At 38.5% G+C, this 26,495-nt stretch overlaps 1 protein-coding gene and 1 long non-coding RNA gene across 2 annotated transcripts; both read left to right on the forward strand.

The window, feature by feature from the left end:
- The first annotated feature begins 14,778 nt into the window (after positions 1-14,778).
- Positions 14,779-15,283, forward strand: LOC147855981 (uncharacterized). Its single transcript, XR_015530733.1, has 3 exons — positions 14,779-14,805; positions 14,836-15,107; positions 15,203-15,283. It is a non-coding gene; the product is annotated as an uncharacterized LOC147855981 (long non-coding RNA).
- A 5,924-nt stretch (positions 15,284-21,207) lies between these two features.
- On the forward strand, positions 21,208-24,059 carry LOC147855982 (3-dehydrosphinganine reductase TSC10B-like). Its single transcript, XM_087329837.1, has 3 exons — positions 21,208-21,584; positions 22,471-22,897; positions 23,511-24,059. The coding sequence occupies exons 1-3, from the start codon at positions 21,237-21,239 to the stop codon at positions 23,825-23,827; spliced, it is 1,092 nt and encodes a 363-aa protein (XP_087185963.1). The 5' UTR covers positions 21,208-21,236; the 3' UTR covers positions 23,828-24,059.
- Positions 24,060-26,495: the final 2,436 nt, after the last annotated feature.

Here is a 26,495-nt window from a genome sequence, read left to right on the forward strand (position 1 = left end):
TACCGCGATATGCCCTGGTCCACCACAATAAAGACATAATCGGTTTGCTCGGTGTCATTGCTTTTCTTCTTCCGATAGCAGTCCACGACAACGTGTGGTGTCAATTTCCATCGGAGTTGGAGTACTTGCTGGAGGTGCATTATATGACTCCCTTAGAAAAGGTTTTGCTACCACTGAGGCGTAGGTAGGCTCTGATTTTGCCCTCACAATCTGGAATTGTCGTTCCGAACGTCGTTCGAAGAGGCGGTTGTCACATCTCACCGCGTGACTGATTGCTTCTGTTAATGACTTTGGCTCTTCGGGGAAGGTCAAGAGTAAATCCTTGACATCGTTGCGTAAACCATAACGAAATTGCTCCATCAAGGCGTGATCATCCCACGGGATATCGGCAACGAGTAGGCGGAAATCTGCAGCGTATGCAGAGGCTAGACGGTCACCTTGGCGTAATCGCCGGATTTTGTTGACTGCAGTCCTTATGCTATCAGTATATCCAAAACAGGCCTTAAACTCACTTATAAATTCTTCAAAACTATTTAGTAATGGAGATTCCTTTTTCAACAATGGAGCAAACCATGCTAATTGCTATGGGCATGACCATTTAATATCCTGTGGTGAGAATTTATCGTAGTATTCTATACACGTGGATAAGTGTGAGGGTTAAACGAGAGTGTAAAGAAGGGGAGGATTACTTTTAATCCTCGGGATTGAGACAACCCATTAGGTCAAGTGTGAACTTGCCTGGGGTCCTTGGGTATCGCTATAAATAAGAGGCCTAGCTACCCTCATTTCATCATCTTTTGACTACATCGAGACTCTGCTCTTGTGGTGGGTCAACTCTTGTACCGAGCGCACCAGCACCAGGTACGACTCGACGCCATGGCGGTGGTATGGGACGCCAATCGAGGCTCGAGTCCGTCTCGATCCCTTCGCTCGGGGGTGGTCGGGTGGATCGGCACCCTTCTTTCTCTTTCTCCTTTCTATCTATCATTAGTTTATCCTTATCTTAAGCTTACTTTAGTACCTAGATCTCTAATATTTGGAATCAGAGCTATGTACTAATGTTTCTTTGTTTGTCTTTTGTGTTTTGATTGATGGTGATCGATTGATGTGCGGTCGGCCTTGATCCAGACAACGATCAACAAAGAACTTCAGTAACTCTTTTCGTAACTTTTTTTTTTCTATTCTCTCTTCTCCCATCTAATCATGTGCTTAGTTTATATGTCCTTTTCTTTTCATTAAGTCAATGATGTTGTAGTGGTCTTTAATTGATTATCTAAAACGTTTACATATGTGCACGAGGTCAGTACCTCGTTTGACATATAAATAATATGTGATGAGTGTCGTATGCATATGAGGTTAATACCTCAATTACGTATTACGTTCACGAACATATGTTACGTTTGCGTATGAGTTTAATTCCTTGATTGGTTGTAAAGGATATGAGTTTGGTCTCGTATGCGTAAGAGGTCAATACCTCAATTGCGTATTACGATGATCTCTTATTTGTGGATATTTCGTGTGCGTAAGGTATATACCTCGATTATGTATCTCGATCGCATCATTTGTGGCTATTTAATATAATGATATGTTTAATATAGGCATATGTGGTCACGTATATAAATATTTGATCATATATATGTGATAAGTAAACATATGTGTATATTCGTTATTAAGTGATTATATCGAAAGTTGTCCTTGTCGGGAAAAGGATGTTGGTGGCCATCCTCACATTTTTGTGAGAATGGCGTTGTCACCATCCCTTTTTCAACAATTTTTTATTGTTGACAACCCCGTTGATGACCTCAATTTCGTTACGTAAAGAAACGCCTATAGCCATAATGATGTTGAGTACGTAGGGCTTGACCCAGTTCAAGTGAGGTCACTCCAATGATACACGTATCCAACATCCCTCCCTCGTTACATGGATACGATGCCACCATGAGCTCGTTCTTATGAGAGGCATTCGTAATGACGTGACCATGTGATGGGCCACGTGGGCCTACTACGAAATGAGGGCTCATTTGGCTTGACCATTAGGTTGCACTTTGGCGTATGCCATTGTAATTACGAGACTTGAGGTTAGGTAATGTACCAAAAAAAACATATATGATCAAATGCCTTGCATATCTCTTATACGCATCAAACATTAAGCATTTGAGAAGAGCAACTTACTTGGTTGGCTCAAGTGTTTAATGTATTTGTTCTCGAGATCTCGAGTTCAAATATGACCAAGACCATACAACATCCTTGATACATATGACTATAACACATGTTTAGACTTAAGGTCTAAGTGCACCTCAGGATAGTTTCGAATAGATATGTTGATTGAATCTGAATAGATACGTCAGTCGAAATCAGCACTATTGTAAGATCATGTCGCGACCTATAAAAGGGGGCACGCGTCTTGTATGGATCTGTATGTTAATGAAGTCTAATTGTTATATGCTTATGTCTACAATACCTTGTTCCAATTATTTTTGTTGCTTTGTTATAATCTATGTTACGGACCTGACGGCGGCGTAGCCGATCTAGATCACTAATTAGTGTCTGATTCGGATTGTCTCATTGCTAGCTGGGTAGGCTTGAGTGTAGAGCAGTCGAAGCCATTTATCCAAGGATTATATCTAATCCAATCAATACCAATTTCTGATTGCGGTCTATAAATCATTTCCATCATTCCTACCACAATCTTTGGTGAAGGGTACTCAATGATTGAGTATCCGACCCGTGCTCCTAGGGATTAGGAATACTAATCATCTACGAGTCCCATGACTTTCATTCTTGATTAACGAAAACATTTTTGGCAAATGGTTTTGTGGTAGTTCATCATTCACAAATCCAAGAATTTCACCTCCAATAATGAAACACAAATGTCCCCCAATTGTCCCTATTAATCATTACTCTAGTACTAGTGATCAACACAAATTATGCTAGTATCATTTAATGGCATAGACATTCAAGATATGCAATTGGATCATATGTTCGAAATTTGGAGAGATCGAAAGGGCTACTTAGATATTAAAGAAGATAGAGACACAATTGTTTTTTGTTGAGAGATCAAGCTCAATTTAGTTTAATTAGTTAGTCAACCATGTAACTTCGTAGTTACCTAGATAGAATCTAGTTAGAAGTGTTGACTATAACGCCTTAAATAAAACCTTGTACTTAAGTGGGATATTCTAGATCCTCCACTCCTAAGTACATTTAATATAGGACTTACACTTTTGTACCTATATTATCCTCACACATGTGCAACCTTGCACATGAGATGTATATATACCTCATTGTAGGTATTTTTGTTTTTGATGATGATAATGCTAATTTAATATACTTACTCATCCCCCATCTTGTGTTGTTCATAAGTGTATCTCTCTCTCTCTCTTCCTCTCACACACATACACACACAAATTACTTAATCTTCTGCTTATCAACTAATCATATAATTAGGTACTAAATTAACCCTTGCTTAATTATTTACCTAATTCTTAACATTTTTATTTGAAAATCTATTGGTATGACTATACACCAGAGGTATTGTTCGAGGATTTGGTTGACTCTTTCGGTTTGGCCATCAGTTTGAGGGTGGTGCGCAGTAGACAAGTTGACAGAACTCCCGAATGTCTTTAGAAGTTGACACCAGAAGTGGGAGATAAATTGAGGACCTCGATCAGAAGTGACATGCTCAGGAAAGCCGTGTAATCGGACGACATTTTTCAGAAAAAGATCAGTCATCTCCCATTGAAATCTATATATACCTCATTGTAGGTATTTTTGTATTTTCATGATGATAATGCTAATTTAATATAGTTACTCGTCCCCCATCTTGTGTTGTTCATAAGTGTATCTCTCTCTCTCTCTTCCTCTCACACACATACACACACAAATCACTTAATCTTCTGCTTATCAACTAATCACATAATTAGGTACTAATTAACCCTTGCTTAATTACTTACCTAATTCTTAACATGGTATTAGAGCGTGTGGTTTAGAAAACCCACTAAGCCCACCTGACTCCGTGATTGTGTGTTCGAGATGCCGACAACAAAATCCGGTTATTAGCTACTGTAGTGTCGTTACATAGCACGTGTACGTGATCGACAGAAGAAAAGCAAAAAGAGAAGACACTAATTAACATGAACACACAAATGGGTAGCTCGCTCCCTAATGAAAAGCTAGACCAGAGAAATTATTCATCTTAGGAGTACAAGATGACCCAATACCTCGTCGGCCAAGGGTATTGGAGCTACATTAACGGCACACTCGAAAACAAGCCCAACATCACAAACGCCGACTACCCAACGTGGGAACAAGGAGCGAGTGGGGTAATGTATTGCTTGGCAACATGTGTCCACGACCACATGTTTAAGCGTGGGCGCACTTAAAGAAAATGTTTGCCGCCAACACAACCGCCCGAAAGCTTCAACTCCGACAAGAGTTGAACAACATTCAGCAAGAAGATATGTATGTGTCGGACTACACCGCCAAGATCAAGAGCATTTGCGACTCACTTGGCTCCATCAACATAAAAGTCGACGAAGACAAGATGGTTCAAGTATGCTTGGGCGGCCTCGCACAACGATTCAATCCATTACGAACGGCAATCTTGGCAAGAGAAAACCCTCCTTCATTCTTTGACCTCCAATCAATGCTATTGGTTGAAGAGATCCACGTCTGAACCAAAAGCAAGACGTCGGAAGGACAAATGTTCTTCTCGAATTCGGACGGTGGCCAAGGACGATGTCGTGGCGATAGAAGAGGTCAATTCGACCAATCACACGAAGGGAACTCAAACCTTCACAGAAGCCATCGAGGAACCTTCAGAAGAAGGGGGGGGCTTCCACGCCGAACATGGCCGGCAAACGAGGACCGCAACTTGCAATTATTGCGGCAAAATCAGCCACTACGAGGTGGAGTGTCGGAAAAAGAGAAGTGAGCCCGCTTCATCAAGTCGACACCTCACAAACTACGCATCCAACTCCGACCACAACAACCATAGCAGAATGTTCACGAATCACGCGTCGAATTCTGACTATGACGATCGTAGTGAAATGTTTACAAATTACGCCACGAATTCTGACTACGGCGACCGTGGCGGAATGTTCGTAATGAGGCATAGAGTGAACTCTATGTCGGCCTCCAACTCCGCAAGCACCTCCAACTCGGAAGACGTGTGGTTGGTTCGTCGACCCTGGCGCCTCACATCACATGACATCTCACGAAGAGTGGTTTCGTGACTTGCGTACATCGGACCAACCCGGCTTTATAGAGACGGGAGACGACACCACACACCCCATTTGGCACATCGGCAATGTCCCATTCGGGAAAAAAGGCGAACAAACTTGCATCAAGAATGTCTTGCAAATGCCCACAATAACGAAGAATTTGATCTCCGTCGGCAAAATCGTGGAGAAAGGCATGCAAGTCCGCTTCAACAAAGAAGGATGCTTCATCGAGAAAGATGGCCGACTCATAGCAAAGGGGCGGAGAGACAGCCGAATGTTCATCCTCGATTCGAACGAGGTGAAATCGTCAATGTACGCTAAAAGTCTCAAAACTGAGACAAGCATCAAGTTGTGGCACAAGAGAATCGGCCACATAAAGCTCCAATGGCTTCGAGCGATGCAAACGAAGGGAGTCGTCATCGGACTTCCGACATTCGAATTGAAACGAGTCAACCAAGTATGCAAAGCGTGTCAACTCAGCAAACAACATCGACTCCCATTCCCGAAGGAGAGCCACACGAGCAAAGGCCTCCTCGACATCATACACTCGGATGTATGGGGACCGGCTCAAACGCCGACAATCGGTGGATGCCGATACTACGTAACCTTCATCGACGACTACTCGCGCTATGCATGGATCTACCCAATGAAGAAGAAGAGCGAAGTGTTCTCCCACTTCCAAAAGCTCAAGGGGCAAGTCGAAAAAGAAACCGGTCGGCACATTCGATGCCTACGATCGAATGGGGGCAAGGAGTACTTCTCTGATGAATTCACCTCCTACCTCCAAAGTGAAGGCATTCGAAGAGAATTCTCGTGCCGACACACACCCCAACAAAATGGAGTCGGCGAAAGGAAAAATCGGCAAATACTCGAGGTAGCACGTGCCATGATGCATGAGAAGCACATGTTGAATTTCTATTGGGCCGAAGCGGCATCCACGGCCGTCTATCTCATGAATCAATGCACCACTAATGGAGTTCATGAGCTAACTCCATACAAGCTCCTCGTCGAAAGGAAGTCGATCCTGTCGCACCTCAAGGTGTTCGGAAGCATTGCGAATGTACGCATCCCGAACGAACAATGACAGAAGCCCGATGCGAAGTCGGATGAATGTATCCTCATAGGATACTCGTTCAAGAAGAAGGCATACAAGTGCTACAACCCTTCTACCCGAGCGGTTTGGGTAAGTCGAGACGTAGTCTTCGACGAGTTCGCATCCGGGTACGCACCAGAGACAACTACGACTCTGACTCCGCTCGACCCGAAATCGGCCGAACAAGAGGTAGAAGATGGAGATCGCTTCAAACACATGTTCGAAGAAAGTCCAATTACGGCAAGGCCTAGTGGGCCACAAGAGTCTCCACGCAACCCAAGCACGTCGCGGCCAAGTACAAACTTGGACAAAGGCAAAGGTAAGATGCCCGAATACGAAGTTGATCACCCCGACGACAATGATTCGGATGGATCGGCTCCCTCACTAGACAGTGAGTTTGGTGTACCCATCATGCGTACACCCGGAGTAAAGAAGGTGCTCACATCGGCGAGCGAAAAAATTTGATGCTCTTCTAGAGAGAAGCATCCCGTCACTCGACTCGGCTACAACGAGTATATGGCCCATCACTATGCCTTCGCGATGAAGGTAGCGGCCGAACAAGAGCCCAACAGCTCCATCGAAGCGGCTCGTAACCCACGATGGGTGGAAGTAGTCGACCTTCGCCCACACACTACAAGCCTTCGTCACCGGCTTGAGGGGGAGGAACCGAGATTGCCACAACGAAGAAAGTCGAAGGCTAGACGGAAGCACGCGAAACCGACGAAAGCCAAAGCGGATGTCGGACGCTTCACACTTAAGCTTGAGGGGGCGTGTTGAGAGATCAAGCTCAACTTAGTTTAATTAGTTAGTCAACCATGTAACTTCGTAGTTACCTAGATAGAATCTAGTTAGAAGTGTTGACTATAACGCCTTAAATAAAACCTTGTACTTAAGTGGGATATTCTAGATCCTCCACTCCTAAGTACATTTAATATAGGACTTACACTTTTGTACCTATATTATCCTCACACATGTGCAACCTTGCACATGAGATGTATATATACCTCATTGTGGGTATTATTTTTTTTGATGATGATAATGCTAATTTAATATACTTACTCATCCCACATCTTGTGTTGTTCATAAGTGTATCTATCTCTCTCTCTCTCTCTCTCTCTCTTCCTCTCACACACATACACACACAAATCACTTAATCTTCCGCTTATCAACTAATCATATAATTAGGTACTAAATTAACCCTTGCTTAATTATTTACCTAATTCTTAACATTTTTATTTGAAAATCTATTGGTATGATCCCAAGTGTGAGTTGTCAACTCTCAAGATAATTATGTAGAAGGATGTTGAATGATTTTAGTGGTTTCATACCTATGATCTTCTTAAGAATAGTTTTAAACCAATTGTGCATTGCTCTATAAGTTTATATGTGTACAATCTTTTCGAAGTGATAAAAATCTCCCAATCATATGTAATGGAACTTCATTAATAGATCCATACATTAACTTTTATCCTCCATTATTTGATATGATCTTTTAAAGAAAAAGATACAATATTGATATTAAGAAACGCCCTCCATTATTTAATATGATCCTTTTCCTCCAATATTAAGAAACACACTAAGGTTGTACATGAAATACATACAAAGGTATTTACCCGTGTTTTTAAACCAAGGTTAAGTTCTAACTATGGGCTTAATAATATTTTAGTCTAGAGTTAAAAAGTCCACCTTGTCCAAGAGTTGCCCATAGAAATACCTTTCTACCATATGGCAGGAAACTCTATTTGTGAAGTTATCTTTGTGCTAGAGAGTTTTTTGTGTCTCTTAAGTAGCTCTCAAATCTACTAGACAAAAGTGCAAATCTTCCTAGAAACAATGGTAACACAATGGAGGGCTTGCAAAACTAACATTAATGTTTACAAATTGAATTAATGTCACAACCACTCCACTCTTGACCATGGACAACATGTCTCTATGTCGATTGTTCACATCAACAAAGACAACCAATAATGCACACATGGTAGTTGGTAGTGCCCATAGACAGATATTTTGTTGAATAAATATCTTTCATATTATTTGGAGGTCATAGACTAAGTCAAATCAAATTCTAAATAGAGTAGGAGTTTTAATTTATATCAATCCAATATCAAGAAGAGATAATGTTAAGTGTGCTTAAAGATTCAATCATATGAGTACAACCACATGCATGACACACTCATGTGTTAGTATCATCAAATGTTGGTAGAATGCGTTGCAGCTCCAACAATATCTCCAATGGTTTGATAATTTAATGAAACAAACTTAGTTGTGCAAAATGAGTAGATCCATGCACAAACTTAGTAGATCCATGTATGTCTATGTTCATTTATTCTTTGGACATTGGGGAAGTTAGAGAATGATACAGTCACTTTATTGGCATTTAAGGCTTGAATATATTTGCTTTTAATTCACCTATTTCACCTCTTTAGGGCCTCGGCTTTGATGGTTTATTAATTGAGTGAAAAAACTCAAGAAGAACGATAAGGATAACTCACAAAATATGGGAGCTGAAAATGCGAATTCACATTAATGCATGTATAACAAGTAAAGTATTGTAACACACACGTGCATTTTATCTCAAGTACATTATAACTTGAAGTCATAGCAGATTCCTTGAGCAAAATTTCTGTTTCATACATCCAAAAAATGATTAAGCATGAACAAGACTCGAAAATGATTTTCTACCCTTTCAATTCCCAATGAAAGGCCGGGATATTTACAAGTCACAAAACTCAACACAACAAGGCAATATAGTTAGACTTTTACAATAATCAATTAATTCCTCATATTGTAGTAACTCTGTTAGAATGTAGATCAATAAAAATGGTTATCGAATAATAAAATGTGAGCTCATTTATTAATGGGATTTCTTTGGATGGTAGTTATATTCAATCATAAGGTTAGTTGGGTTCTCGCCTAACCAAATGTCTTTTAATGAATGTGTTTTACGTCATGTAGCCTACTTGAAAATGATGGTGTTTCTTTTGCCAATATAATGATTATACCTTTTATTTGTTATCTACACAAAAAGATCTCTTTACTGCAAACAATATATGAAATAAGGTGAAAAAGTGCCAACCCAACTCTCATTTTCTACTCATTCGTTGCTATAGAATCCATTCTTGTGGTTCTCCTCTAGGATAAAAGTTTAGATTCTAGAACGAATAATTACACCATGAATAAAATGTGTAAAATAACATCATTAACTAATAACACTCGTGTGTCATGCCCTCATGTGCGTCCACATGCCTACAAAAACAATCGAAAGGCTCTAATAATTCAATCCAAGAGATTTATATTATGATCCGACGAGCCCTCGATTGGAAAGAAAGCCTTCTAGGGGAAATTGATGATATATCAGTCCATACGTGATAGTTACTAAGATTTAATCATTTAAAGGAATTGCAACTCGACAAAATTAATATTGCTTTTTCACTAATGTTAATAACGATCTAGCCCATGAGTTGAGGTGGTCACAACATGTCCAAATCATGATTGAAGTAAAGGAGCTAAAAGAGGTTCCGAATCAAAGAAAGGCGCAAAGAAGTTTCTCGCTCAAAAATGAGGCAATGATGGTGTAAGACATGAGGTGATAAAGCATACTATGGAAAGTTCCTTCCAAGAAATTGAGGAAATGTGGCTAGATTGTTTTTTTGTTGAGGAACATGTTCGTGACACTTGTTGATGCAACAATAAGATTTGTTTCACTTGATGTGTGAATCGAGTCTAATCAAGTAGTCATGGACCACTAAGGGGGTATGATTTCTTGTTTAAAGTATGTGTATGTGTGTTTCTATTGTCTATCTCAACAACAATAGACAAATTCAACTCCGACTACTCAAAAGTTGGCTTTGACAATGAAACAACCATTATAACTTGGTTGGTATCATAAATCCAAGTTGGCATAATGGGCATCACACTCACATGTTTGGCCATACCATCACCCTACTCAACACAACATTTGTAGCATATCATTCACGTAGTTAATAAAGTAGTCCTTCATTCATGTTTTGTGAGGATTGCATTTGTGTGGCGACGAAAGCAAGAATTTTGGTTCTCGTTGATCCACACGTGTAGACTTGCCTCATGTTTATAGAGTAATCACCTAGCCCCTTCAAAAAAACAAAAGTATGTCATTTTGCAACTTGTCGTTGATCCACATGTGCACCAACTTCTCTCAATTGTCATTGATCCATGTTTGCACCAATACGACACTCAATAGATTTTAGCACTCAATATATAACACAGGCTAAATACATGTAAGGTCTTAAAGTTTCGTGGTGTCCTTCACACACAATTATTGGAAAAGTAATTGCTTCATAAAAGTAAAACTCATTATTCAAATGCATTTATTTTGGCATAGATTCATTATTACCTAACTGGTTTTATGGTTCCAATTTGAACCATATTACTTTACTTTCTTCATGGTGTGATAGTTAGTTATTTCGTTGGTCTTTTGTGGTTATTTCTACCGTATTAGTATTTTTACATAATGCTAGTTAGTTATTGTATTATGTAGCATATTTATTCTACTCAAAGGTAGAAGTTTTGTGTCATTACCTTACTCACCAACTTTGACCTGTTTTTGGGAAAAAAATAAACAATCTACTTGAAATGGATGGTCAAAAGATAGAGGCTTTCATTGTGTAGTTAGAACGGTTGATAATGTAATGACATAGTGAAGTAAAGTCAAGACTCTTCTCACCTTTGCGATGTGTTCACTTTACTATTTTGCTTTACTTGAAGTCATAACGACCTGTAAGTTTTCAATGAGTAACTTCTACAAAAAAGAGAATTTGTTAACAAACTCTTCATGCTCTCCAACTCATAATACATATCAACGATTTGAAATATACTATCCATTCAACACAAATTACTGAATAGCTTGTCAAAATGATCTACACCAAATGGATGGACAAACGATACTTATCATAAATGCTTCTTGTTGTAGCTTAAAACTTGATCAAAATTGTCATTTGTTTAATACATGGATTTCTTTGGCAATCGTTTAATGTAGCAAGAAGCCATGACAAATGAACCACCTCTTCTTGGACTTGGAATTTGCACCGGTTTATGAATTTCAATACCTTGGTTATAGGTTCTTTCAAATATATTTATATTATGCATTAGATGTTATAATTGTTATTCACTACTTGTACAAAAGAAAACATGATTTATTTATTTTCTTGTCAAAGAAACTCAATTGCCCATGAGGACGATATACCCCTTTAATCATTTACTTCTATATGCAACCTCATTTATTGTGCCTTGAAGGCATCTTAATGTTTCAACAGGCGTCCTACTTGATAACCTTCCTATTTTGAACCTATCTGATGGTCGCATCATAATCGACATTTCACCTAATGCAATATCCTTTAATCAACATTGTATGACCTAGATCTAGTAATGATATGACCAGCATCACATTGTGATGGACACTTAAAAAACAACATACAAATAACTCCATATTGAATTGTGTGATGCGAACTTCTTTTGGAGAAGTATGTAACTTCTTCTTCTTCTTTCCAAAAAAAACACTACTTCGCATTAGTTAGCAAACAAAGTACATCAAAGGCTGACAAATTTCGGCAAAACTCACTCTGGTCTCTCACCAAAGTGGTCAACTTTATCCAAATCACTTTCAATTGTATTTAACATTTGAAGGATCCAAAAGGTATCGCTAGGTAAACAAAAAACAAAATGTTCAGTTGATCACCTTCAACTTTTTTATTGTTATGATTTTGAAATTACACTTTGTTTGCGAATTTAAAAAATGAGATGTGCAAATATGTAATGTACATGCTATTGATTTCATGATGAATTTGAAGAAAACAACTCAATATAATGGTACAACTAGGTTCAATCAACCATGTTGTAAAAAAGTGCATCAATCTTTGTTTGTATTTGAGACGATGATGATAAGATTTGAACTCTATCCAAAAAGGAACAAAAATGTCTTGACCAACATAGTTGAGCTAACTAAATTAGAGTTTGGGAAAGTATGGTTGCAACTTGCATTTAGCGAATGAGAGGTGGTTGTATTGGTATACAAATTTAAACACATATCACGTAAACAAAGACTTAAGCTATGTATAAACTTAGCTAGGAGATTGTGGACTTTTCAAGTTCAATGACATTTTGACAACCACACTCCCTGAATCCAACACTATATTTCTTGTAGCTCTTCCACTATACGAAACGATAACATGCTAGGCTGTCACCATTAATTTTCATGATTTTCATATCCAAGGACCATAGATCAAATTGAAAACAATATAAGATCATTTTTGAACATTTACCCATGAAAACAATGATAACTGAGATTTGGGAACCATGAATATTAATGTCCTCTCACTAGGCCTTCAATAATGTTGTATATCACATGTTTCTATTGAAAAATGGTCCTCTTTGTAAAAGTTGAGATATATATATATAGGTAAACATGAGCCGATAATGCTTCATATCTAGGATTCAAACAAATATCCTACATATGGATGGGTTATGACCCTATCACTTGACACATAAGTCAAGTTGATGTATAAGTATGTACTTTAGTAGAGATAGAGAACACAATACGTTTCTTATTATCTCTACATGAATGTTAGTTGATGTTCCCAATCATTGTCAATAATAATTGATTTAATTAATTGTTTCTCTCTCTCTACAAATTTTTGTGTTCCAGTTGGATGCAAGATATAGAAAAATGGTTTGGTAGATGGGATGCGAGACACTTGCTTCATGATGCATCATTAGATTCCTGTGTAAATGAGGCCTTTTTGCAATGCCAATGTATCATGACATGGGACAAATGTGGAGGCTCGCGCTTCACACATTATACTACACATGTTGCACCTAACTACAAAACTATATTCTTTGCGGAATGGGGAAATCGTACACATCGATACATGTTAGAGTCCATACCGTTATCTGTCATTCGAACCATTGCTTCCATGCGACTTAGCTCACATGTATTGCAATGTGAAATAGGGCGTTGGGGGACAAGTGATGAGAGTGGTCGGCTATGCACACTTTGCCCTAAACAAGTTTGCGAGTTTGAGTATCACACTTTGATACAATGCTTTGCCTTTGATCATTTTCGACCATGCTTTCCACATCTCTTCGACCGAGCCCAATCTTTGCATGAATTCCTCTCACAACCACAATGTGCACTCTCGATTGCAACATTCATTGGTAAAGTTCTTGAACATCGAGAGTCACTACTCGCTTTCACACATATCATGTGAAATATAATATTTTTGGTCTCATAGGTCATATTTGACCTCTGAAGACGATAATATAATCTATCTATCTATCTATCTCTCTCTCTCTCTCTCACACACACACACACACAATCACAAATCTGCAACTGAGCATGCTCATTCCCCTTGTCACTATTTGATGGAGAAGCATTAAATAGGTGAAGCCTGTGAATCTAGGGCTTGGATAGCCCCTCATTCCTCTCACAATCGCAATGTGCACACTTGACTACAATGTTTAGTAAAATTCTTGAACATTGTGAGTCAATTCTCAATTGCACACATATTATGCAAACACGGTCCACTTTTGGACTCATAGACCATATTTGACATCCGAAAGACAATAATAAAAATCTATTTGTGTGCGTGTAGGTGTGAAAACGCACAAATATATTAATTGCATGTGAAAAATGAGAAACATTACCTCGATCTATGGTTTTAGGTTAGTTTGTGTAAATTGCACAAATACTCATTGTCTTGGTGTCAAGACTCAAGTAACAACATGACAAAATCTACTACATCCCAAGTCTTATAGGAAGAATAAGAATATTTATTTATTTGAAATAGTGTGTACTATGGACTATCTATCTTCCATCTAAACCATGCAAAAGAAAATGCAATTACCTATTACTAGTCGATATTGCAAGTGTCAAGTGACTAAAGTAAAAACCAAACTAGCTTAAGAAAGGGGAAAGTAAAGATTGCTGATTTCGGCTTAATTCGAATATGTGGTAATAAGATGTTACAGATAATCAGAATTGCTTCTGAATGTGAGAGCTTACAGTGCAACTGTGGACATTTGGTTGGCTGCATACCCTTTTTCCTGCCAAAGATTGTGTACATCAGTTCAGCTCAATCACAGAGTTGATGGGTACTCCAACAGATGTTGAATTATCATAGTTTTATGCAGGCATTTTGAAAGCTTACAGTGCAACTACGGACATTTGGTTGGCTGCATCCCCTTTTTCCTGCCAAAGATTGTGTACATTAGTTCAGCTCAATCACAGAGTCGATGGGTACTCCAACAGATGCTGAATTATCATAGTTTTCTGTAGGCATTTTGAAAGCTTACAGTGCAACTGTGGACATTTGGTTGGCTGCATCCCCTTTTTCCTGCCAAAGATTGTGTACATCAGTTCAACTCAATCACAGAGTTGATGGGTACTCCAACTGATGCTGAATTATCATAGTTTTCTATAGGCATTTTGAAAGCTTACAGTGCAACTGTGGACATTTGGTTGGCTGCATCCCCTTTTTCCTGCCAAAGATTGTGTACATCAGTTCAGCTCAATCACAGAGTTGATGGGTACTCCAACAGATGTTGAATTATCATAGTTTTCTGCAGGCATTTTGAAAGCTTGTGGGTGCATTAGATCCACAAACAAGGGCGAGGAGATACATTTCAATTCTGAGAGGAAAGAGCTTTTCTGAAAAAGCCAACTTGTTGGAAATGCACTAGTAGATATGATGTGAAATGTGGCATGAGCAAAAGGCAGTGCTTGACATGGAATACACTGACATGGAATACATTGTTTACAGGTTATGTGCACTAGGAGCTTGAAGAGCAGACTCTTAATGCTTTTGAGTGGATGCAAAAGAAGAGAATCTCTCTCCTAATTCTGTCACATTTGCAGGGTATGGCCAGATGAGAAGAAATGGAGTTTTAGCAAATCCGGTTGGAAAGCTTATAGTCATACAACCATGGTAGATAAAGGTCAAACATATTGTGAAGCCATGGTGATGAGCATTTATTTGTATGTTGATCAACATGTGAGAATGGAAGAAGATGGAGGAACATTGGGTCTTAGCCAATGATCACATGAGATGGGAAGAAGAGTCATGTATGTGTGTTCACCGTTCTTTGTAGTCTTCTACTTTGAGTCTTTGAGTTTTTTATTGGCCTATCATGGCCACAACTTTTACGATGTTGTCAGACTAATCATTTTCTCATGTATGAAGAATTTATACTAATGAAGAATATTGTTTTGGAAAAAAATAAGGAAAAGGAATATTGTTATAGAAAAAAAGAATGAGATTTACAAGATTATGTTGAAAACTAGCATTTGACTCTTTGAGCTTGACAATATTGAGATATTCCTAGAGTAAAATACTCATGGTTTTTTGCTTAGCAATGGGCCCGATTCGATTTCAATTCGGTTTGGTTTTTTGGCCTTGAAACCAAACCAAACCATTTATTTATAATAAAAACCAACCAAAACTGCTTAAAATTTATGAAGCCATTTAAACCAAACCGTTTACGGAAAATGTAAAACCAAATCAAACCATTTTTTAGAGATATTGATTATCATACATATTATGAATTTGTGTGAGAAAATTATCATGAATTTGGTCATCATACTTATCATAAATTTAGTTATCATACTTATTATAAATTTGGTCATTATACTTATCATAAATTTGGTCATCATACATATCATAAATTTGGTCATCATACTTATCATACATTTGACAATCATACATCAAAAGGAGACTCTACTTATAATAATGCATATAAAATTTAATAAGTTAGAGCCTAGAGGTATAAAATTAAAAGTTCAAAATTAGAGCCTAGAGGTGAAAATTTAAGAATATTTTTTAACCTATAAACCTTTAAACCGAAACCGATAAATCGCTAAACCATAAAATTCAAAATCGAACCAAACCTAAACCGATAACCGCTAAACCATGAAATTCAAAACCAAACCGGATCATAACATTTGAAACAAAACCAAACGGTTTATTTATCTTTGAACCAATAAACCGTTAAGCCACGGTTTAATGGTTTGGTTTGGTTCAAGCCGAAACCATGCCCATTGCTACTTCTGTCTAGCTTAACACTTGGCTACCGTGTATGCTTTCAAATGGATAATCATGCATACTTATCACATAATGTGCTACAATAACGATAATGTAAAATGTCACAATAATGGGAATACATATGATATTAAATATAAATATCCATTGTATTCACAAATTGACACATACGTGACATTCGCCATTCGTAATATTCGAGAATAAAAAATAACCCCAAAAAGATTATAAAGCCATTCGTTTTAAATTTACATATTAAAAATTATTTAATTCACTAAAGAAAGAATTAATTCACCAAAACATTAATCAGTTCATTAAACCATTAATTAATTCACTAATAATTAATTAATTAGGGTTTCAATTCAAATTAGGGTTTTGACTAAAATTAATTAATTAGGGGGGATAATGTCAAGATTCGAACTCTTGACATGACCATGTTATAATCAAGTATTATGGGTTAACCAACATATCTAATATACAATTATGTATATAATTGGTCCTTGTTGTTTTAGCTAGCATCATTTGCATAGTTGCTCCCTTGTAGTATTTACACTTGGCACATGCATGCATACCTACATGCTCGATTGCAGATTCACATGCATGCAACAAGTATGCATGCTGTGTAGTATAAATAATTGAGTTCACCTTGAAGGAATTCAAGGTGAACAACACTAGTTACAGAGTCTTTTGGTTAATACTATTCATCCATTTGGTTACCTTCTTTCTTTTCTCTTGAGCTTATGATCTATCCATGACAGAACAGAGAAAATAGACTGAAAACATAGCACAAAAAACGAAATACATAGTACACACTCGTTTACGTGGAGAACCTATAATAGGGAAAACCACGGGCACCAGATTTTCATTATATATCAAGAAAACAAGAGGGGAAAACATATATACAAGACTCTCCAGAATAGAGTATCCACCACTTAGGGTTTTGATGGCAAATATCTCTAACTATGCCTACACTCACTCTCACTCTTGTCTCCTTCCTACTCTCTCTATATACACAATATCTATCTGCTCAATGTTCTACACCTTCACATAAATAAAGTTTGCCCTAGCTCCACATTTTTATAGAAGGAATAAGTTATTATTATTATATAATAATAGCAACAGTTAATTGACCGACTGGTCGACTCGATTGTCTGACCCACAAGTCGACAATCTAGCCGATTCAACTAGTTGACACCTATGTTGGCTATCTAGTTGGTCTGACTAGCGAACTTTGTCATCGACCATCCGGTCGGCCTATCCCTCACTTGGTTTATCCAACCAATAGCCAAATCAATTGATCCCCAAATCGTCTCTCTCTTTGGTCGATCTGATCAAGTCGACTCGCTAGTTGATCCGACCGACCAACCTGATTTCGACTGCCAATTCTCCCACTCGACAATCGACTTTTCCCATTAGGAGGGACTGAATCCTAACAAAATCCCCCTTCACTCCTTTAGGGAGAATCAGCCAATCCTGTCTTATGTCGACAAGCTCCGAGTCTATCCATAGGTAGGATTTTTGTGAGCATTTTGGATCCATTATCATCAGTATGGATCTTCACAAGGGTAAACTCTTCCTCATCCACTTTCTCTCGTAACCAATGATACCTTCTTTGTATATGCTTGGTCTGAGACTGGTAAGCAACGTTCTTGGCTAAATGTATGACACTCTAATTATCACAGTAGAGTAGGAATTTTTCTTTTTTCATTCCTAATTCACTGAGAAAATTCTTCATCCATATAAGGTTCTGATTAGCCTCTACTGTTGCCATATATTCTGGCTCTGTGGTCAACAAAACCACAACCTTTTGCAATCTCGACTGCCATGACACTACTCTCCATGCATAGGTCATCATATAACCTGATGTGGATCGACTGGAGTCTACATCCCCCGACATGTCTGAGTCAGTAAAACCTCCGAGCATAGGTTTTTCGAGACCATACCTAAGGCATACCCTTGAGGTGACTTTCAAGTACCTAAGTATCCATTTTACTGTTGCCCAGTGTTCTCTTCCTGGATTACTCATATATCGGCTTACTATTGTGACCGCAAATGCTATGTTTGATCTCGTACAAACCATAGCATACATTAGGCTTCCAACAATCTAGGCATATGACACTTTCTTCATCTTAGCCTTGCCCTTTTCACTTTTCGAACATTGCCTAGCATTCAACTTGCAGTTTGCTGGCAATGCAAACCCTAATGGTTTTTCTTAAGACATGTTAAATCTTTCCAAAACTTTTGTCACATACTTCTCTTGTGACAACCATAGCACGTTCTGAGTTCTGTTTGGAACTATGAGCATCCCCAAGATTTGCTTGGCCAGTCCAAGATCCTTCATGGAAAACGACTTTCTTAGTACTTTCTTCAAGCTCAAAATTTTCTTAACATCTTGTTCGACCACTAACATGTCATCCACATATAGCAAGAGAATCAAGAAGTCACCTTCATTCTACCTTTTGACAAACACACAGTGATCAACTTGTGTTTTATGGAATACATGTTCCAACATGAAGGATTCGAACGTCTTATACCATTGGCGTGGAGCTTGCTTCAGGCCATACAAGATCTTCCTTAGTCGACAAACCATATTCTCTTTTCCTTTCTCCACAAAACCTTCGGGTTTGTTGCATATAAATTTCTTCATCTAATTCTCCATGTAGGAATGGCGCTTTTACATCCAATTGCTCTATTTTTAGATTCATATTGGCATTCATACTTAACACTATTTGAATGGATTTTTTCTTTACGACTGTTGCAACTTCTACTGTTTCCAGTCTTCAATTGATTTTGTCTTTCAAGAACACAATGTCCCGACTCCTCACCACTTTCTTGTCGAGAAGATCCCATAGCCTATAGCCGAATTCATCCTCCGAATACCCCAGAAATATACATGGTTTCGACCTCTGATCCTTAACAACATGCATATACGACAAACATCCGAACACCTTCAAGTGTTGATAAGACACATCTTTTTTTGTCCATACCCGTTGTGGGACATCACCTTTCAGGGGCATTGAGGGAGACATGTTAATCAGATAGACCGCTATCAACATAACTTCAACCCAATATGACTTTGGAAGCTTTGCATGTGACATCATGCTCCTCACTCTTTCCATTATTGTTTGATTCATCCTCTTTGCAAGACCATTCAGTTCAGGGGTCTTAGGCACCGTATATTCGAGTCTTATGCCTTGTGTCTTGCAATACTCCTCGAATTGTCCTCTGAACCAAGCCACTCAACGTATTGCATCATGGTGCTCACTCCTTTAGACCATATGTGTGGGCCATCAAGGATTACATATGGATGATTTAAACATGTGTGTTGATGCATCTCAATCTACGTTTGACATTCAATCATGGATTATCCTAAGCAAACTGCTTGGGTTTCATTGGCTATGAAGGTTTTGGAATCGCATGTTTGGACGTGGTTGCATGGGAATGATCCAGGTTTTACCTTCGAATTGGCTCAACATTAACAAAAATGCAGTCGGTTAGATATAGTTGAGGCTCCATCTGAAAGAATTTTGGAGTTTATTGAAGTGCGCCAATTATTACGCATCCCATCTAATTATGGGTTTATCTGGCAACAACTACAAAGTATTGCATTAATACAACGTCCTTAACCTTTATAAACAGAAGAACAATTGTGAATGGGTTGGTGTTTATGGGGTTGGGCGCCGCCGTTTACAAGTGACTACTAATCTTTTGTATTATTGCTTCGTTGAGTCTCTTGGATGACTATCATCTAAAGTTGAAGAAGAATGGAAAATACATAACTCTCATCAAGGGGTGGTGGTAGATCTTAAAACATAGTTGGCATTCCGAATTGCCAGTTGTAGCAAAGGTCTTCCTTTGGAGAGTTTTGATTGGGGGATTGACTTTGGGATTAGCTCTAAAGCGTTGTGGACTAGCAATGAGCAAGTGCAAAACGTTCAAATGGAAGATAATACTCATCGTTTTATATAATGTCCGATTGCTTGTGAGATTCGGAGTTACATTTCTCAAATCTGGCAAGTTTTTTATCACACCGTTATTTAACTCTTAGACAGTGGGTGGTTTGCACAATTTATATAGCTTGACCCATAATCAGAGATGGAGATCGTTTTTCCTATTTCCGAGGGATTGGGGATTGAGTCACGATTGAGATAGGTGCAATGCTTTTGTAAATTGATGGTAGGCACGGAGTGAAAACATATATCTATGGAAGTTGATGGGAGGTACTATAATGTGGCGAATTTTCTTTATTGGAGCAAGTGGGAATTCTTTCTTTTTTCCTCACCGGAGTCTTCAGGTCTTTGCCTATTCCGCAATAATTCAAAGATCTTCCACACTACCCATAATATGTATCTATCTACATATCTAGTTAATGGGTGTAGTGGGTGAAAAAAAAGAAAGAAAAAGTTTTATTAATATAATTCAAAAATAATAAGAGATTGAGAAGAGAGAGAGAGAGAGAGAGAGAGAGTGTGTGTTTTGAAAAGAAGAAGAATGAAGAATGAATAGAATGAAGAAGAATGAAGAATGAAGAAGAATGAAGAATGAAGAAGAATGAAGGTGCAGGAAGAGAAAGAGCTGCTTATATATATAAAGAGAAAGAGCTTCTCCTTCTCCTTCTCCTTCTTCTTCTCCTTCTTCTTCTTCATCACCATCATCATCTATGATCAGCACTTCTCCATTCATCCATTTCTCTTGCTCTCTGATCTTCTCTCTGCTCTGTGCTCTCCATTGATCTCTATATATCTCTATATATCTAATCTATATACATACATATATCCATACGCAAGTAACAGAGAAGGAGGAGTCATTCGATCGAAGAAGAAGAAGAAGAAGAAGAAGAAGAAGGCTTAAGAATCCATGGAGCCCCTCCCCCTGATCTTCTGCTCTTTCTCCATATTCACACTGGTCCTGTTCTTCACTGTCAAGATCTTCTCCAAGCTCATCCACGATCATCCGTCTGCTTCCTCTGAATCCCTCTCTTCTTGGCTATGTAGCTGCTTTCCCTCTCAGCACCTGCCTTCTCTGCAGGGGAAGCATGTCTTCATCACCGGTGCATCCAGTGGCATTGGGCTCGCCATTGCCAAATCCTCCATCCAGCAAGGCGCATTCGTCACCATGGTAGCTCGTCGCCTGCATAAACTCCAAGAAGCCTCCAAGAAACTTGTGGAAGACACACAATGCGGACGGGATCGCATCCATATTCAGGTCTTCATTTCAATCATCCTTCTGCACAAACATAAATTCTGTGATTCTTTTCTGACAAACCTGTGCTATTTATGGTATGATAGATTCCAATGCTCAGGTTCGTCATCACCGTAATGTCTATACTGGTTTTTTTTTAGCAATGCCAATGCATAAAATTCTGCATGACATAGCTATGGTGTTCGGGATTCTTCCATGACTGTAAACTCTTCTGCGTTCTTGATTCACAAATTATTTCGTCTGTGTTTTCAAACAAAGCTTTTAGTTCCATTGTGTCTGTTTATACTGGTTTTTTTTAGCAGTGCCAATGCATAAAATTTTGCATGACATAGCTATGGTGTGTAAACTCTTCTGCGTTCTTGATTCACAAATTATTTCGTCTGTGTTTTCAAACAAAGCTTTTAGTTCCATTGTGTCTGTTTATACTGGTTTTTTTTAGCAGTGCCAATGCATAAAATTTTGCATGACATAGCTATGGTGTGTAAACTCTTCTGCGTTCTTGATTCACAAATTATTTCGTCTGTGTTTTCAAACAAAGCTTTTAGTTCCATTGTTCCTGTTTCATAGACACACAGCAATGATCTTCTGTGTGTTTTGAGATATAAATTTCCTTCCTTCCACAATTCTGATGGGAAGTTTCTAACACTAGACTCCCGATTTTCCAACTCTACACTCCTAATCGCTTCTGAATGCTCTCTATGGACCATAAAAGTTCTAATTCTAATTCTCTCTCTGACTTCAGCTGAGCAAAGAATCTGTGAACTTTGCTTTAATGTTAGAGCATATCTGTGTTTTTTCCTAGATGAATCTATGAGTAATAATGAATCTGCCATATACCTCCCGGAGGAGAGAGATTCACAGAAGATCTTTGCCCCCCTTTCTGTGACAGGCCGCAGATGTCGGAGATTTCGCCGCAATTTCCGAAGCCGTGGCGGCATCGCTGCGATGGAGAGCGATCGATGTGCTCATATGCAATGCAGGAATCACACACGCGGGATACTTGGAACACACCGATGTAGAGGATATCGACAGGGTCATCCGAACCAACATCAATGGCACTGTCTATGCATTGCATCAAGTCCTCCCTTCTCTGAAAGAGCGAAGCATGGAGGATAACCAGAGCCACCGCGTCTCGATCGTCATCATCTCTTCGCTCGCCTCGCTCTTCTTCATGTATGGCCATGCCGTCTACACTGCCTCCAAGTATGCTGTGAGGGGTCTGGCAGAAGGCATGAGGATGGAGCTCATGCCTTACAAGAACATTAAGATCAGTGTCGTCTGTCCCGGATTCGTCGACACCTCATTTCTCGATGAAGGTAAGCAGCTTCTTTAGCAATTGATCCATCCATCCATCCATCCATCCATCTTACCTAAGTCTTTTCTTTCTTATTCTTGATCTTTATTTTTGCTTTTGCTTGGGTTATTTATTGGTTTTGTATTGTGTGTAATGGCTTGATTGCTTTGCTGAGTTTGCTTATAGCCATCCTCTAGTGATGAGATAAATTGGGTTTTTGTATAGTCTCCTCCGCCCCGCCCTCCGCCCCGCACCGCCCCGCCCAGCCGATACATGAATCTAATCTAGTTAGTTGAATGTTTTCATCTTTACTTGGAGCTAAACCCTTCCTTTGGTGGTGTTTTGATGACCACAAGGATGGATCTATCTGGTCATTCTTCCATCCACTCTTAGGGAATATCTCAACATCATGAACTCCTTCCTTCTAGGGAAGATACAGCCAAATCTGGCACACTTGGGCACCTTTACATTCCATTGGGGCACTTTCTGCTTAGCTAAGCTAACAAAACATACATACATACATACATACATACATACATACATACATACATACATACATACATGCATACATACATACATTTTACAGAAAATGTGGGTTCCTACCCTCCATGAAATAGTGTGTATGTGATTTTCAGTGACGGAGGGCGATGATGAGATAACGGAGCTAATGAAGAAGGTGAACATGTTGAGGGAGAAAGGATCGGAGGTACCGGAGCATGCGGCCAAGTGCGTGCTGGACGCGGTGAAGAAGGGGAAGTTCCTGGTGGCCACGCAATCCTTGGGGGCACACTTATTGACCCTTGGGCGCGGGGTTGTCCCCGCGGACACGTTCGCGCAATTCGTCTTGGAGCTTCTCTTCCTCATCCCTTGCCGCTTCATGAGCTTGGTCATCGAGAGATACAACCAGCATTTCATCGTGAAGGACGTCCATGTCCCTTACAAAATGCAGTGAAAGAAAGAATTGCATGCCTCCTTCCTTTGTTTCTAGCTCTTCCTTCCCTTACCCACCATGGTCCCAATTCATTTTAACTTATTCATTTGCCTACAACACTCCCCCCCTACCCCATTAGTAGGTCCTTTTGCAAGAAGCAAAACCTAATGGGCACTTCCCTCATTGTTTTATGTAATGCTTCCTTCCCTTCCTACATGAATAATTTTTGGGTGATAAAATCTCCTACCCTCGTATCGAATGCCCATATTTTCGAGTTATATTCATTCCGCAAGTGTATATATACATAATGTCTTTGCCCCTTCCATCTTTTCTCCTCATCATTCTGAAGAGTTGGATGATTGATTCATGAGTGCACCTAGACTACTCTTTGTTGTAACAAAATCACTTGTGTCAACAACACCTATTATTAATAGCTACTTGAATGTTTTTTTGATTTGACCTTCATGATTTCGTGCTCGGTTGATGCGAAACCTATTGTAAACACAAGTCCATGACTTATTTCTCGTTTGAAAAAAGTGACATGTGTAAGTGCCATAAGGTGAAGGCATTTTTTTCTCCGATGAATTTAAGCAAACAAGATGATTCTGACCCAAAAGATCTGCATATGTCTCCCATGAGGTGTGTATAGCATTGTGAAACACACATTGCTACAATGTTTGTGGGGACATTTACATTGGGCTTCTTGTATTTCTATATAAACCCTTAATTAACCTCAACAACTTAGTACGAAGAGGGATTACGACATTTCCTTATCAATTCATACCTCAAGTCAAACCTTTGGGGACCTTGTATGTAGTTGATCATTACTCGTCAACTACTAATTGTCTCGACTCCCGACACTCAAAGCATTTGACACAGAAGCCCAACAACTTGTTAAGGGTCAATTGGTATTTTTGAAAAGAGCAGTGAATACATCAAGGATGATATGTGAGTGTTTTGCAAGAGAAACAAATTTGCCAACATGCCCACATCAAAGTTTTTCATTAAAGCTATAGGTGCTACCAAACAATAGGTGGACTACCAAACTATTGAATTTTGGATAACATTTCCAACAAATTTTGTAAGCATTAGTTGGAATATATATAGAAAGGCTTTGATTGTATGTAACAGGTACACTTGCTTTACACATATTTATTTGCGTAATAGAATGTGTAGACCAAACATTCACATGGATACATAAATGATAGGTAGACGATTTACCTATATTTTCTATCCTATGAAAAGGTAGTTTGATGGAGTTCGGTGTAAGTTATAAAGGTTTTAAATCTTACTTACTGACTCGAAGGTGGCAGTAGAAAAGTAAAATATTTCTTACCATTGTGATAGATCCCTCGGATTGTGATATCTGTAGTTTTAGGATGGGTAATATCAAAAGCACCCATCGTATCACTACATGTTCTTAGTAAAAATAAAAAGACGTGAAAAAGCTTCCAGCCCCCAAAACACACTTAACGAAATATTACATCGAAGAACCATTGTTTTTCAACAGAGTCGGTCAACATTCTTTGGGTATTTGTGAACTGCAAAAAATAAACACATTTTAGTTGCACAATCTATTCACAAGATAATGACGGCAATTAATCGTTTTAAAAAGGTAAATGTACTTCGCTCGTATTACTATGAGGTATCAATGTAGTGATATCTGTCAAACCACCTACACATGACACATTTGGTATTATTGATAATATCAAGTTTCTACCGAAAATGTTCCTTTCATTAAAACATACCGTTAACTTGCAACACAAAAATTATTTTACCACTGTGAGTTTCTTTTGTGGAATTCGAAAGACGAAATGATGCAACACCTATAATGGGAACATATTGCACCAACGTAACAACCACGTAAAGTTCAATAGGGACTATATTGTCACCCAAACTTCAACATGATACTTAAACCTTTATTTGTTAAGGTTTTTAGGTTCAATTTCTACCTTGTCTCTATAAGTAAATGATTGAAATAAGTTGAATTATCAGGCATACCATCTTTCCTAGTTAATGTTCTTCTTTCCTATCTCCAAGCCATAATCCAAATGTCACACAATGTGTGCGTCCATCTTTCGACCTCTTTTGTGCATTCTACACAGCTAGGGAATTGTATGTGTTTTATTGGATCATCACACTCTACCAATCACCATTGTTTGCTCAACACCCAAAAGTGCCACATAAGGATACCTTCCAACTTCCTAATATATGCTTTAACTCCATGTCTACCATCAAACATGAAAGCATTACACATATTCTAATTATGTTGTAATTAGCACAAGAATTAGAATATGATCTCCATCTTCTCATTTGGACCATTTTGAATATATTGACTAAATACCCATCGTATACACCTCAAATAACAACAGGTCAAAACTTGCCAAATCTATGATAAATACTTCTAGATGATACAACCAAAATGGCATTGATAAACTCATGTGTACTATCTTCCAATGGAATGCTACAAAAAGAACATTTGCTCGATCTCAATTCTTTCCTGGTTAACTCTAAACCTAATGGTAACCCCTCAATCATCTTTGTCCAAATAAATAACTTTGCATGGAATGGTAACTGGGAATGCCAACTACATTTTAACATTTTCCACTACCTTGAATCTAACTTACATATATTCCACTCCATCTTTCCTTTATTCTTTGCACGATGATAATGAAACTATGCAATGGTG

The sequence above is a fragment of the Azolla caroliniana genome, unplaced genomic scaffold, assembly GCF_043228905.1.
Source record: "Azolla caroliniana isolate FFs.n. ecotype wild unplaced genomic scaffold, voAzoCaro1.0.p SCAF_13, whole genome shotgun sequence".
Taxonomy (NCBI): Eukaryota; Viridiplantae; Streptophyta; class Polypodiopsida; order Salviniales; family Salviniaceae; genus Azolla; species Azolla caroliniana.